This window comes from Manis pentadactyla, chromosome 10 (genome assembly GCF_030020395.1).
Source record: "Manis pentadactyla isolate mManPen7 chromosome 10, mManPen7.hap1, whole genome shotgun sequence".
Taxonomy (NCBI): Eukaryota; Metazoa; Chordata; class Mammalia; order Pholidota; family Manidae; genus Manis; species Manis pentadactyla.
The window spans coordinates 4,914,043-4,929,531 of NC_080028.1; the positions used below are offsets into that span (position 1 = coordinate 4,914,043).

The 15,489-nt window shown below is 57.6% G+C and overlaps 1 protein-coding gene across 1 annotated transcript in view; it reads left to right on the forward strand.

The window, feature by feature from the left end:
• The first annotated feature begins 6,116 nt into the window (after positions 1–6,116).
• SHISAL1 (shisa like 1) overlaps positions 6,117–15,489 on the forward strand; it is a 128,117-nt gene continuing 118,744 nt past the window's right edge. Inside the window, exon 1 of the mRNA XM_036931313.2 lies at positions 6,117–6,275. Within this exon, the coding sequence (XP_036787208.2) occupies positions 6,149–6,275 (127 nt within the window). The 5' untranslated portion in view covers positions 6,117–6,148. The remainder of the gene's footprint in view (positions 6,276–15,489) is intronic.

Genomic DNA, 15,489 nt, shown 5'->3' on the forward strand with positions numbered 1-15,489 from the left:
ATTTCTTCGTTCTTGCCTGCCTCTGGGAACAGGGAAAACGAATTCCAATTATGCATATAACTGACAGTTGGAGGAAAGCTGTCATTCTTCACTTGGAGTTTACAAAGAGTTCATTAAGTCTGCAGCCAGAATACCTCCACCTGGGCCGGGGGAGGAAGGCCCACATGCAGAGTGGGGGGCTGGGGAATACACCTCCGGGCCTCCAGACACCCAGGTGCTCAGCCCTGGACACACCTTTCAGTCACCTAGGCCATTCCCAGTGATTTGTATTAATTGGTTGGGGGAGGCGGCACTAGCATATTTTTAAGTTCCCCAGTGATTTCTCTGTGCAGGCAGGGTTGACGGCCACTGACGGGAGCTGCGTGGGCTGGAGACCTGACCGCTGCCTACTGGTGCAGGCCTGCGCGACCCCACCCCGCATGTCCTTCCTGTCCCCAGGGGCCCCACTTGAGGCTGTGGAGGCTGTACGCCCATGTGGGCTATAGGGATGTAACACCCTGTCTCGGCTTCCGATCTCACAGCCTTGTTTCTACCTGTCCCTGGGAATAAAGTAAAGGTTCCTGGCCTGGATTCTCACCTGGCCGTGGTTGGCTAGCTCCCTACACACCTGTGGGCAATACATTGCTATTGACTCTACATAAAGGCCTCTGCCCAGTGCTCTGGGCGACATGGCTGCAGGAGAGCAGAGGCTGGAGTGGTGACAGCGCGGAGGACAGACTGAGACGGCTGCAGGGGGCAGAGAGGCCCAGAGGCAGAGACCGGCTTGCTGCGTGCAGACTCGCTCTGAGTGGACGGCTTCTAGTGACTGACCTGCCACCGTGGGAAGTTAGGTATAAACCCTTTCCCCCAAGAATGTTCCATTGTCATTCCTCGTTCTCACTGAATCCATAGTGAACCTGCCCAGGGCTGAAACCCACTGGCAAGGCAGTCCCCTGCACCCCTGGGATGGGGACTGAATCCAGCTCTGAGCCTGGCCTCCCAGTCCTGCTTCGGGTCTTCCATATTTCAGGCCTGTGGGTGGGACCTTTTGCTGTTTCCTCTGTCCTGGGTCCAAGGGTGGGAGCACCGTGACAGCCTTGATAAGTCCTGTGAGGGCAGGGTGTCTGTTTAGTTCCACCTGGAGTAAAACGGACAAGTGTGCAGTGGGGCAGGGGTGGGGGCAGGAGGGGGGGAGGCTGCCGACGGGAGGTGGCCGCACGGCAGATGGCAAGGGCGAGTGGAAGGCGTGAGGAACAGGAGGGATTCCTACCTTCTCTTTCAAGGAAATTGACTCTCCATTCAGGAAATATTTACCAAGAACCTGAAGGTGCTAAGCAGGTGTCAGAGGATAGGGAGGAGTCAGTTAAAATTCTTACCAAGAGACAAGTGTGCCAGGCCTGCACTGGGCCCAGGGATGCGATAGAGAGGCAGACACACCTGCCCCTGCTTCCTGGGAGGATGCTCTGCTCGGGCAGGGAGGAAACAAGCCTGCTAATAAGCAGGATGCTCTCACGTGGCAACCAGTGCCACTGACATAAACGAGGAGGAAGTGGGGAGGACTGGGGGGCTCTGTTGACAAAGACAGGTCCGAAATGCTCTCTGAGCAGGTGACTGAACTGAGACTTGAATAGCAGGGAAGGACTAGTCATGCAGAGATCCGGGTCAGAACAGCGGCAGAGGGAGGAACTCCCGCAAAGGCCCCGAGGCAGCAAAGAGAAGAACTTGAGAACGGAAGGAAGGGCTCTGAGCTGGAGATACATGAAGGTGGAGAGCGGAAGGTGAGAGGCCAGAGGGAAACCAGGTGGCCAAGCCTGAGGGCCAAATAAGGAATTTGAATCCCGCTCTAAATAGAATCAGAGGCCAGGGGATGATTAAAAGAGAGAACACGGCATTTAGGACTTCTGCATTTGGCCAAAATAGAATAACTGGCACTAGATTATCCCTTCCACCGTCAACTATTATGGAATTGGGTTAAAGAGATGAGGCAACTCCTTGCAGGCAGTGGGGAAAAGGCAGTGCAAGACTTTGATCCCTGAGAGAAGGGACCCCACCTGGGGAGCCCATGGTCACCAGGTCCCCCCAGGGCAACCTCCCAAGTACAGCACAGGGAGCTGGGGCCTACGCGGAGTTCAGGGGCCTGGTGAGCCCAGAGGGCAGCAGTTAGAGGTCAGGGCGGCCAAAGGGGCTGGGACCTGCAGAACAAGACGTCAGGGGAGCCATGTGGAGGGGGCCCCTGAAGTCCGAGTGAGTGGTGGGCTGTGCATGCCCAGAGCAAGATTGTCCAAGACATTCAGAGACCGGACTCCATGGGGCTGAAAGCAAACTAGAAACACTGGAGGTTTGAGCTGAGTTGGGAGAAGAACAGAGGAACAGTGAAATTGCAACCTGGCCAGAATAGAGAAATCTTAACATCCAGCTGAGACCCCAGGGAGGCCCTGTAGGTCTTAGGAATAGGGACTGTTTTCTTAGGGTGAGAGTTAGACTGAACTCCTCTTGCTCAAGCATAAAACCAAGCCTCCCAAAGGTTAGAGGTCATTTCTGCCAAGCAGCAGGACTTAGGAAACACATTGGCTTTCTCCATACACACATGAAAAAGGATAAACAAAGTCTATATGGGTCCAATAGACTCATATCTCAACAGCAGGTTATCCACAATGCCCAGGATTCAATAAAAAAAAAATCACTGGATACACAAAGAGATAGGGACATGCAATTAATAGTCAAGAAAAGGCAGTCAATATAAATGAATATAATTAGCCATTATAAATACATTCAAAGAATTAAAGGAAAACCATCTTTAAAAAGTTAAGGGTTATAATATTATGAGTAAACAAATAGAAAATCTCAGCAGAAGAATAAAAACTATAAAAACAGAGGCAAAGTCTAGAACCAAAAAGTGCAGTAACTGAGATGAAAAAATTCACTGGACGGGCTTCACAGTGTATTAAAGATGACAGGGCAAAAAAACAGACTAGTAAAAAATATCTAAACTTAAGAACAGAGATTTTTTTAAATGAAAAATTAACAAGGCAGAGAAAAGATAGTCCTTAACAAATAAGGCAAACCTGCTCTGCCCCAGGCCCCATCCTGGCCCGCGGGCTCCTGCTGACACATTGCTGGGTCCCCCAGGCTCCATCTTTGGCCTTGATGACCCTGACTGAGCTAGGGGGAGTTCAGGCCAGAGACAGGCCTGAGCCATGAGGAGCCACCTGTGGGGGGGTCGGTAGGGCAGGGAGCCAGGAGAAGGGGTCCCCTCCTGGGGCCTGGGGGCCACATGTCTGCCTATCCCTCCAGATTGTCAGACTGGCAGTAAATATCCATCAGTCACTTGGCATGTGTCAAGTATCATGGTTATCACCGGGCACACAGCAGTAAACCAGACACAGGGGCCCTGCTCACCTGGCCTGCCCTTCCAGAATGGGGGCACCCACAATTCCCAAGTACACAGAGGGGCTGTTTGCGATGGGGATCGATGCTGATGTGCTTGGGAGTAACATGCAGACACGTGACCCTACCTGGCAGGTGGGGAGTGCCATTCTCACCCAGGAGAAGGAGTTTAAAGGCGCAAGGGTGGGTCCCCCCTAAAGCATCAAATGCCCAGGTCATGGAGGCAAAGGGATGGACCAGAGCCCCCAAGGCTGTGGGCCAAGCCTGTGGTCCCTGGGCCACCACAACTGGGACGGGGCGAGGGGACGGCTGGGGAGTGTGCACGGTGGCCAAGGACGGGCCCACCTTGGTCCACAGGGAGCGCCCCAGCCCAGGAGGTGTGTGAGCAGGCACCACCCCCCAGGAAGACCGCTGGAGCGGGCAGAGGGGCGCGAGGGGGTGGAGCGAGGCTGCTGCTTCTGAGGGAAGGGGACAGGGCCTTCTGACACTCCCGGCCTTGGTTTTCTTATCTGTGAAATGCCGGGCAGGGCGGGACCCTCATCACCGGACCTGCCTAAGTTGGACAGTCCTCCTGCCCCACGGCCCGCGGCTGGGCGGGCATGCGCTGCCGGCGCCTTCGGGGCTGCAGACTACCTGCTGCAGGTAGGGGGGCTGCAGCCCACCGTTCCTCCATGAGCAGGTCAGGGGGCCCTCCTCCTCAAACTCCTTAGTGTCGCCAAGCATCCTGAGGATAAGCTCGCCTGCCTGTGCACCGAACTCTCCTCTGGGGGATTTGTTAATGTGATCAGAAAATAGGAACCAAGGGACCTTGGAGCTGTGCCTAAGCAATGGCCCTGCCCTCGGGGAGTTTCTGCTCTGGCAGAAAAGGCAGGTGAGAACCAGATCAGGGACACAAAGCCCGATCCCCAGACAGGTGCCCTGAAGAACTCAGGGCTCTGGCTGGGGGGCCAGGGGAGACCCTCTTCAAAGGGGCATGGTGGGGAGGGGTCAGCTGTGCCAGAAAACAGGCTGAACGCCATCTTCCCACCTCACTGGTGCCCTACCTCCTGGGTCCTTCAAGGACCACTGGCTGGGCCTGGTCAGCTGCCCTGGCGGTGGATGGCCCTTGTCAAGGAGTGACAGCTGAGACCCTCCCCTGTTTCCAAACTGCCCTGAGGCCTGGAAGAGGCCCTGGGGTGGGCTTATGTCTGTCCCCTAGGGGGGAAACATCAGCATCACAGTGCTGGCAGACTGGCTCCTCCCCGGAGGCAGGAATTCCCTGGCCCCAGCCCTCTTGGAGTCCTGGGAGACCAGCCGGCCAGTCCCTGGTGTGCAGAGGAGGTGGCATTGGGTCTGGGAGGCTGCAGAAGGAAGGGTGGGCACCCTGGGCACAGGGGAGAGATCCTCAAATGCGTGGCAGGGTGGGCAGGATGCCGGGGTGTGCCTGTGCATGAAGGGGCTGTGCTAGCTCTGTGAGGGTGACGTGGCCCGCACTGCCTGCCTCGAGGCCGGAGCCTGCTAAGGCTGAGTGGCCACACAGCAAACACACACGCAATTTCTTTCCTGTGAGCCAAGTCAAAGCAGAGGAGCAAACCCTGGTGGCCCTCCGTGCACCTGGCCCCCTGCTTCTTCACTGCAGAAAGCCCCTCACGAGCCTGGCAGAAGGGAGGGCAAGGCCTGGATGGGCAAGAGGCGGCGGGAGCCTCCCACATATAAACGGCCAGAGCTGGGCTCCAGTTGACCCCTGGGGACCCCAGAGAGCTTCAGAAGCTGGGAAGGTCCCAAGTCTGCTCTACAGGGGAGATAACTTTAGCAGAGGCCCAGCACATGGCGAGTCAACTAGCAGTGGGCTGGGGGGACAGCAGTGAGGTCCCGCGAGCGGGGCGGAGGCCAGAAAAGGGGAATGCCCCAGGGACAGCTGTCTCCCAGGAAGGCGGGGTGGGGGAGTGGGAAGGGCGTGAGCTGCCAGCCCCACAGCCCAGGGCGTCTGGGGGCTGCCACTTGCTGGCAGGGGCGCTGGGCGGGCTCCTTGCCTTCCTGGACCTCAGCTTCCACATCTACTGAGTGGGGGCATTCTGGTGACCTCGCAGGTTATCAGGAGACTAATAGCAGGTATCACGGGATGAGCATTTGTCCCCTTACTTGCTAAATGGTCACTGAACACCTACTGTGTGCACCTATGATGGACAAGACTGGCAGGGTCCTGCCCTCCTGGGCGGCCCAGTGGGGGAAGCAGAGTGCACAGGGATGGCTGTTCCTCCCTCCAGCCCCTCTCTGGACGGTGTGCCTGCTGCCCTCGTTCATCCTGCAGACAAGGAAACGGGGGCAGCCCTGGGAAGGCAGCCACCCTGCCCAAGCTGAATCCCATCCTGGCTGTGAGCCTGGGGCTGTCCTCACCAGAGGGTCCTGGAGACCCCCCGTCCATCCCTTCATTTCTCAGATGAAAACACTGAGACACACCCTGCAAGGGCCTCTTTCTGTCTTCCAGAAAATTCCCAGTAAGGGACAACTCAGCTCAGGAACGGCTAGTTTGAGCCGCTGGAAATCTCAGCTGGGATCCTGGTGTCTGGGGAAGGGCCGGGCTCTAAAAATAAACTGCTGGCCTCAGCCCTGGAGCAGCTGGCAGAGCCCGGTGAGCAGAAGCTGCCGCCTGGCACTCCCAGCAGATGACAGTGGGCCTGGCTGGAGTGCCCCCGCCTCGGTCAGCTGGCCCTTGGGATGGGCTGGTGACAGGTGGCAGCCAGGAATATTTGACCCTTTGCTCCGGAGGCACTCTCGCCCACACACACACACATGCACACATATGCCCCAACCTGGGACGTGCTCTGCAGAGCGTGGCTGGGCTGCTCCTGAGGAAGGGGCTGGTGGCGGGCACCTGGGTCACCTGGAGTCACCCTCCCCGTGCTGGACTGTGAGAGGCCTCGGCACAGGTAAGGCAGCAGCTGTTGCTCCACGTGTCTGTCCCCCTGGGGGCGGTGGGCCTGCAGGCCTGGGGGTGTGGTGAAGGGGCTCTGGGGGCAGCTCCTGTGCCCCCCTTCTACTCCAGGGAGCTCTGGAGGCATCAGCTTTCTTCGGGAGGGGGCCAGCTGTGCTCCCCTCCCCTCCTCATGCCCCCCCAGTCTGGTGGGGAACAGCCTGCCCTTTTCAGCCACTGCCAAGATGTCAGAGTCCTGTCGGCTTAACCAGAAGCCGCTGCAGGTTAATGGGATTGCAGGAACGAGGTTGGAAAGTGTCGCAGGCAGGCCCAGAGCTGGTTCCAGGGATGCCTGGTGCCTTTCAGGGAGAAATGGTGGGTGGAGCCGGGGAGCAAGGCAGGTTCTGGCCCCCAGGGGAGGTGGGGCCGGCCCTCTCCGGAGCGCTGGGGGGGAAGATAGCTAGGAAGACAGGGAGGAATCCCAGGGACACACAGTCCCCGGGCAGGTCTCGAGTTCCTGCATTCTGAGTCGGAAGCATACTTCAAGGCTGACAGAAACCCATTTGGTGGGGGCTGCTCTGGGTGGTGAGCTGCGCCCAGTGGAACGGAGTGAAAGCGAGGAGTCAGGTTTCTGGGAGTCAGAGGGCTTGGTCCCTGGGGTCAGAGGGCTGCCAAATCTAACTTTCTGCTGAAATGAATTTCTGTGACTAATCTCCGGGTATTCACCTAAGGCTGGCTGATTGGTGCTGGTGCGATCTCCTCCCATGGCCAGTATGGGAAGGCAGGGTGGGGGTCCTGCTGGCCTCCTTCATCAGAGAAGGGCAGGTGCTGGGGGTGTCGGGATAGGCCAGACCCCCGCAAGGGCTGGGCCTTCCGCGGGCGCACAGTGGGGAGTCCTTTAGGGAGTGGGGTTAATCACGTTGATTCTTGGTGGCCCGTGAGCTGGCCTCTGCCATGACCAAGTTTTGCAGGCACGCTGGCTCAGCTGGATGCAGGGTCCACCAGGGTGCTGGGCCCAGGTGTGCGGTGGCGGGAATACGTATGCTGTATGTGGCAGGCCCAGGGGAGACTCTGGGGCCGTCAGGGAGAAACACTGGTGGCCGCTGCCGGGTCTTGGACCGAGCACGTCCTTCCTGCAAACACCCATGGTCTCCCGATGTCAGGCGGCCACACCCACCTCCCTGCTGTCCACTCTGCCTGCACGGTCCCTCACGGGCTCACCCATCCCCCAGGACCCCACTCAGGGTTGCCCGTCCTCCAACTTGCCCAGCCCGGCTCTCCCAGCTGTGTGAGTCTTGGCAAAACACTTCCCCTCCGAACCTCTGCGTTCTCACCAGTAAACTGGGGTGCTGCTGCCCTCCTTACCAGGCTGGTGGGGGGTCAGCCGAGATCCCGGGTGGGAAGCAGGACAGAGCACGGGGCAGGGGAAAGCCTTCTACCTCATGAGCGTTTCTTCCTTGGCATTATTATAGCCTGAGCCTGGAGGGCAGTGCTTCCCACGGAGAACCTGGCACACAGCAGGCATGCAACACGTGCTTGCTGCATTTACACGCACGCACACACGCACACACACACACAGCGTACAGCTGTCTGGCTCTGACATTAACACCAACCCCATCTGACCAGGACCCTGGTGACAACGCCCCCGAGGAGCAGCCTCTCGCCCACTACCCAGCACCGCTCCTGACCCACACAGTCCCGGCCAGCACAGCGGGCTGATGGGCTGGGATGCAGGGCGCTCGGGTCGCCTCCTCCCAGCAGGGTGGGTGGGGCTGTGGGGACGCACAGGCCTAAGTAATGGTAACCACCAGCCCTTAAGGCGCTGGCCTGCCTCTTGACAATGTCATCTTAACTTCTCTGCTCTGGCTGATGATGTAAGCATGTGTCCCTCTCCCTCCAGTGCCTTGGAAGCAGGCTTGTCCCCAGGTGCCACCTGGGACCTGGAACAGCCTCTGGGAATGCTGGGGGTGGTGGCTGGCTCAAGACCCACTGGCCTGGTCACAGGGAACATTGTGGCAAAGGCCTGAAAATTGAAAACCACACCATATTCTTGTATCAGCAACAGCGACCCCACTTGGCAGGGATCAGATGCCAGGCTGGGGCTGGGCACTTAGTAAACATTGTCTTACATCGAACCATTTAGCTTTGTTGCAAAGAATAAAATTCTGTGCAAAGACACTCAGCAAAGTGATGCGGCTCTAACCCAGAAGAGCACCATGTATCTGCAATGAGGCTCTCCTGGAAGCCCATGGTGCCTGCCCGCCGCACCCACAAACCTCCTGCCTTTAGCACCAGAGCTCTGCTCCAGATGCCCCAAGGCCCTGGCCTCCCTGGCTGGTGCCCGTGTCCTGCTGTCCTACTCCCCCAGCTGCAGTTGCTGAGGGTAACTCTGCCCTGGGAGTGCCCTGCTGGGGTTAGCATTCCACCGTGTCATCCAGATTCGCTCTGCTCCTCAGGAAAGGGTGCACCTGTCTTGCTCTCCCTACTCCGGCCCATGCACGTCTCTGCTGTAGTGGTCAGCGCTTGCTGCAACAATGCTCTGTAACAAACAATCCCCGAGTCTCAGTGGATTATAGCCACCAAATGTATTTTGCTTGTTCCTGGGCCTGGGGTTTGGCCGATCTTGTTTGGGTCTGGTGGGCCTGAGTGGGGTGTAGTAGCTGCCCGTGGCTCTGGGCCATAGTCTGCTCCCCACTCTCATTCTGGGGCCTGGTCTTGTCTTGGTTGTGGTAGAGGAGCAAGAGTCCAAGTCAAATCCTCCAGCTCATTAAAGGGCTCCTTGACCATATCCATCTGCCAAGTCCCAAGTCAATAGGGTGTAGACCCCATCTACTCTCCAGGGGGCCACTGCAAAGTCACAGGGCAGAGGGAGGGGCAGAGCTGGGGATGAGGGGCCCCGTCTTCCACACCCACGTGCACCTCCCATGCTTCCTCTGATCTAGTCACAGGCTGGGTGCTCCCTGAGGACAGATCTGTGTCTGATTCTCCCTGGACCACATGGCCATGAGGATACAAACCACTAAGATAAGGTCAAGCTCAGAGTCAAAGGGGGAGTCAGGCCAGTTAATGGCATTTCTCCCAGCTTAGTGGGTCCAGGGAGAGGACTGGGACAGTGACTGGGGTGCAGCTGTGTCACTGAGAGGACAGGGGAGGGGCCCCTCACGGCCTTCAGTGGTCAGAGGAGAGTGGGTGAGGGCATCCGGAAGGAGGCAGGCAGGAGCCACGTGCTGAGAGCCACCTGCTGTCCGGGCCGCCCGGCAGAGGGGCAGCCCTGGGCCCGCTCACAGCAAGCCTGCCTCTGGGCTCCTCCCCAGGACGCCTCTGGGCTCCGCTGGCACCAGCTCCAAATTAGGCAGAAGCTGGGAACCTCTGATCTCATTACTGAGTTATAATCGTCCTGCTCTTTGCCCGCTCAGGGCGCCAGAGCCTGGGGACACCGAGGCTCTGGAGCATCACCAAGCCCGCAGCCGTGAAGAGGGGGCGGGAAGCTTAAGGGTCACTCCCAAGTACTCCAGTGCATATTAACTCGGGAAATGAAGAATACACAGCCCAAAGACCCTTAAGCTACGAAGGCATTTAAATGCCGGCAGTTCAAAGCACCCAAGGAGAGAGGGTTATTTTTCCAAGTTAAACATTTCCTTGTCTCCTAAGATTTCAAGACGCTGGGCAGAGAGGATGTTTAAGGAAACAAGTCCTATACCAGAGGCATTTGTTCACGGGGTCTCTCCCTTACCCCCCGTACACTCCCCTTCCAGGCAGGGAGCACCAGCAGACAGAAAGGCCTGGACTTAAAAGGGGCTCCAGGGTTGTAGCTGTGCCCTTGCCCGCATTTCCTTAGCCTTCACAAGTCTCTGTCATCTGTATAATGGGTGGACAGTCCAGGAGGGTTATGGGAATCCAGAGAAGGTGGGTATGAAAATGCAGAGAGAGGTGCCAGCCTGGACATGGGGGGTGGAGAAGGCAGGATTCCGGAGTTTGGGAGAGGGGAGAGGACAGGGGCGAGCTGGGAGAGGCTGGTCACTGGCCTGCCCGCGTGGCCCTGCAAACACCTTACCGAACTCCTGCTCGCCCTGCCCTCCCTGTGGGAGGCCCCTGGCCCCTGCCCGATCCTGAACTCAGGATGGCAAAGACATCTCCTGTAGGTAGGGTTCCTGCAAGCACGAAATTAACTTTGATTTCCTCCTGTTAACCTGTCTCGTGTCAATTTAATCTTAGACCAGCCGGGAGAACCTTGAAGGTTAGGGGACAGTTTTCCTCCCCCACGCGGCCCCCTCCCGTGTGTGGTCAGCGCCCATCTCTGCCCACATCGGCCTGTCTCTTTCTCTCTAGACTCTCCATCTCCCTCCCTCTCTCAGCCTTGAGTGGCCCTGAAATAAAGCTGAAGTGTCTTCTTGGGCAATTTAAATGTATTAAGTAAGTATTAAATGTTTTCCCTTCTTAATTGTAAAAGCAACAAGCGGGGTATCTTCTCTCTTTCTCTCAGAAATGTACAACACAAGCCACCGAATGGTGTTAATTGGCTCTTGTCTCCTGCTTCTGCCCTGCAGAGGCGGGGTCCTTGTCGTCATTCACACTAATCCCATCGACTTGGCAGCGGGGGGCACTTAATGCCTGGAAACTGCACATCTGGACCCCGGAGGCCTCAGCAGGTCAGGCAGCAAAGGCCCTCCCCGCTCCTCGCTGGGTTAACATCCTTACCCGTCTACTCCAGGCCAACTCACTACCGAGCTGAACTCTCTCCTCTTCCCGGTGAGGAGCCTAGAGGTTAGAAATCCCTGTCCTGCCTGTCTGCCAGAGTGCCACAGCCCTAATCTTGCAGCAAGAACTTTGAGGTTTGTGACCCAGAGCCAAGCTGTCCTTTAAATGCAACTCCCAGGCTGTGTGATCTCTCCAAGATCAGGCCTGGGAAGGGATGTGCCGCTCCTTGCAGGCTCCTACACGCGCCTGCCAGTGAGCTTCTGCGAGGTCTGCAGAGAAAGTGGATCATAAATGATAAAAGACCAGACGGAGATTGAGGCTCATTGTGCATCCTCATTAATGCTGTTCTGCTCTTGGGAAGAGCGTGGATGTCATCAGCTGCTCACTAGAGACTCTCTGCCCTTTTAAGACTCCTGCTTGTCCAGGACCTGCCATCCAGAATCAAAGAACAGGGTGGGCAGAGCTAATGGGGTGGAGGGGTCAGCTGCAAGGATGCCAGCTCAATTATCAATCAGTTCCTGGGCCCCTGCTCAGCAGGATGCAGGACAGAGAGCTCAACTTTACAGCCTAACTGAACCGAGCTTCTATTCCCACTCGAGCAATGAGTAGCTGTGTGACCTCGGGCAAGTGACTCAAGCTCTCTGAGTTTCCAGTGGCCTCGTCTGCAAAGAGACCCAGAATACCCATACCATGGAGTTAAGGGGATGGAAGAAAGAAAGGAGAAGGTACAGGAGGGCCTGGTACACAGCGGAGGCCTGGGGAAAGGGGCTGTGAGTTAACAGGCGCCACACTCTGGCTGGGTGGGCTTGGCTGACCTGGCTGGAAGCGGGGCCACCACATGAGTTGGGGCAGGTGCCTTGGCCTCCCCTGAAAACCAGGACTAACACCGCTGTGCAGGGCTCTTGTATGGGTCTTATTAGATGATGTAGGTGAAGATGCTCTGCCAACTGTAGAGTGCTGTGGGAATGCATGCAGAGTTGCTAGAAGCCATGACAGTGATGACATGTGTGGTGCAGGTCGGCATTGGTGCTGGTGTCTGACTGCTCCGTGGGCTCTCCGGAGGAATGGTCCAGTGGCTAGGAGGGTGGGCTGTGAACGTGGACCACCTAGGCTGTTTGACCTTGCGTGAGTTACTTAACCTCTCTGTGCTCCAGAGTTGCCGCAGCTCTAACATGGTAAAGCCCTTGAATTCGAGTTTATAGCTGTACAGAGCCTCCCCTTCACAAGTGCCTGATAACCCTGCGGTAAGAAGCCATCGTATTGGGTGGCAGCGCCAATGAACGTCCCCTTGGTGCCTTTGGTCTCCATGGCCAGGTTCAGGACTCATAGCCCCTCCGGTCCATTCCGTACGTCAGCAGGTGTCTTCTTTCTGGAAGGCATCTCTCGTGATGCCTTCTCAGCTTATCAGCTTTGCATGCCTCCACCTCAGACAAAGCCCAGCCCCGTTTCTGACCCTGTCCTGTCTCTGCAGCCCTGCCCCTGCCATGGCTGCTGTGCTCTAGCAACACAAAACCCTGGCACTGAGCCTCTGCACATGCCACTGTCCCCTCTGGACCACCCGCCCGTCCCTCTGGGGGCCCTCTGCCCCAGGGGCTCGTTTGCACTTGCTGTCCCCTCAGTCAGCTAATGCTGTCATTAGACCCTTCTGCAGCTGAGGAAACAGGTTTACAGGGACGTAGCTTGCATGAGGCGCCAGAGCCCACTGATGCCAGGGGAGGGGCTAAGAGCCAAGCTGGCCTGGCTTCCACGGCCTGAAGCCCACCTGGCAGCACGGCAAGCATGCGGGGCTGAGAGCCGACCCCAGGCTGAGGCCCTCCGGGGCACCTGACGAGGTATCTGTGAGAGCACACACCTGAGCCCTGGGAGCAAGCTGGACCTAACGGGACAGGCCCCAGAGACCCCACCTGTCCCCACGTGCCGCCCTCAAACTGCAGGCTACAGTCATGCCCACAGTCCGCCACTGCCCCTCGTCACCCACAGGCTTATCACGGCATTCTCAGCCTCCGTTAGCTGCAGCCACGCAATACCGTGTCTTGCTCCCTGCCTTCTCTGTGCAGTCAGCTCTCTGCGTTTGCCAGGCTGTTCCCTCTACCTGCAGTACCTCTCCCCTTGGCTTTCTCTTCAAGTCTGCCCTGTCCTCAAGGCAAGGCTCAGGAGCAGGAACTGACCCTCCTCGCACGACCTCACACTCTGTCCAGCTTCAAGGTCAATGCATCTGTCTCTGTGGTCAGACTGCAGTCTTCTCCAGGCGGGGGCGGGGCCTCACCCCTCCCAGGGCCCCCACGGCCATAGGGCCCGGCCAGAGGAGCTGCGTATCCGTGGAGAACAGGGAAGCACAACAGTCAGACAGTGCAGATGGGAGGTCAAGGAACACCCTCAGGGAAGAAGTAACATCTAAGCTGAGACCTGTAGGCATTAGCTAGGGAAGGATGGGGAACAGCATCCCAGGGAGAGGGCAGTGCGTGTGCCAAGACCTAGGGGTAAGATCGTATCAGCTCACATGCCATTACCAGGATTCCCCTACACACCAGGCTTGGTATTACTGTGAGGCGCATCTCCCGTGCTGTCCCCTTTTATAGTCAAGGAGACTGAGGCCCAGGGAGACAGAGTGACTTGATGAAGGTCACGGAGCAGAGGCAGAGGGGGCACAAATGCAGGCCTTGGACCCCATCCCGGGCCATTTTCTCCACGAGGCCTGGCTTGTCTGGTGTTCATGTGCAGAGCTGGCAAATCGTCAGTGTCCTGCTCTTGGAGGCAGAGAAGCCTCCACGGTCTTGGGAAGCTGCAGGAGCCAGGCTGCCCTTGGTCCGCACCTGTGGGCTGTCCAAAGAAACAGTGTTTAGCACCCATTACTACCTGACGTGCTGGCCTTTGCTTTGCTCTGTGAGCGCTTCGGAATCGAGTATTTCCTCAAAGGCCTCAGGCAGCCCCCAAGGAGCCTACAGACTCATTCTATCTTGCATCTCAATGCTCGGTTTCTGCAGTCAGAAGCCCTCCCAGTTCTGATGATTTTTTAATGCATTTGTCATTTAATTGCATTTCAAACTCCAGGGGAGTCTCTGGCTGTGGCTAGTGCAGGACCAGGTAGCCTCCTTGTAGGAGCTGGACTGTGCCTCTGCGTTCTGCCGTCAGTGCAACCCGCTGGACAGCCAGCCACAGTTCAGGGAACCACAGGGCTGGCCCTCTCCTCCTGCAGGATGGCAGGGGATGGAGAGCTGGAAACTGGCTGCTCTGCCATTTACCAGCCTTCCAACTCTGGGTGAGATAATGGCACTTCCTGGGCCTCAGTTTTCTCATCTGTAAAATGGGCAGAACTATGCAGTTTGTCATATGAGTAAATGAAATAATCCACTTGCAACGCTCAGCACAGGGCATGGCACAGCGTAAGCGTCACAGCCTGAGCTGTAGTTATGCTGTTTTTCTGACTCACACAAATAACGCCGTCAAATGGCCCACAGCCTGGGGAAGAGTTCCAGCTCCCAGGCCGGAGGGAACCCTCTCCTGCTCTCCTCACCTGCCCACCCACTGCCCCTGTGGCCCAGCCTCCGAGTTTTGCAATTGCTTTTCCCCCTTTTCCTGTCCACTGATGTGTTACCCCACCCCCACCCCAGGGCTGGTGCCCCCTCATCCTCCGGTTCAGCCTCGGTGCGCCTGCCTCACCCTCCCCATCGAGCCAGAGGGAGCTCGTCCCGCCAGGCCTCCCCATTGCTTAAAACCCCCAACACTCGCTGACAGCACCTAGGGTCAAGTCCAGACTACAAGGTGGCCTCTGGAGCGCCCACGACAGCCCTGGGGTCTCTTGAACTCACCTTGCACACCCCTCTCTCCCAGCCCCTCAGTTCCTGAAGCCTGGCCTCCCTCTGGCGGTTCCCTGGGAAGGAATTCTGTTCCCCTGGCTCCTTCTTGCCCCTCATTCCTAGCTTTGAAGTCACACTCCGCAGGGCCTCCCTGCTTGTCACCGTGGGTGCCCCCTCCCACACACTCTATGCCCGTGGCCCTTGGAAGTCCTTGACCACCCTGGTGTTTCTCTCCTGTGTTGTGGGTTTGCTGTCTGACCATCTTCTGGGAGGAGGAGTCATTTCACTCTTGACTACAGCTATGACCCCTGCTCTTACGGCCTTCCGCTGGCGCCGGGCACAGAGCCGCCTGGTGGAACGGGCAGAGGTCCATCTTAGTTTCTTGATTTGTAGACTCCAGCCAGCATTGAGGGGTGCAGCCCAGGATCCTTCCCTCCCCCCTGGGCTGCTCCACTGGCCAGGCTGAGGGCGTCTGCCCTCCAGGCGGAACCACCAAGAATCATTCATCTGTGCTTTGTCAGTGGGCCAAGTGTACGAGTTGGAAATCAATGCATGAGGCTTAAGGTGTTCGAATTATGTAAATAATATTCCTTGCGGAGCTGGGAAGCGTGATCAGCCCAGCAGACAGGGAAGTGCGATCCTGGCTCTTAGAAGGTGCCCCTTGGAGGAGAGCCCGTCTGAGCGCCAAGGTCCATGCTGCTTTTTGGCTTGTCCTGGGCCTCCCTGCAGCTCCGC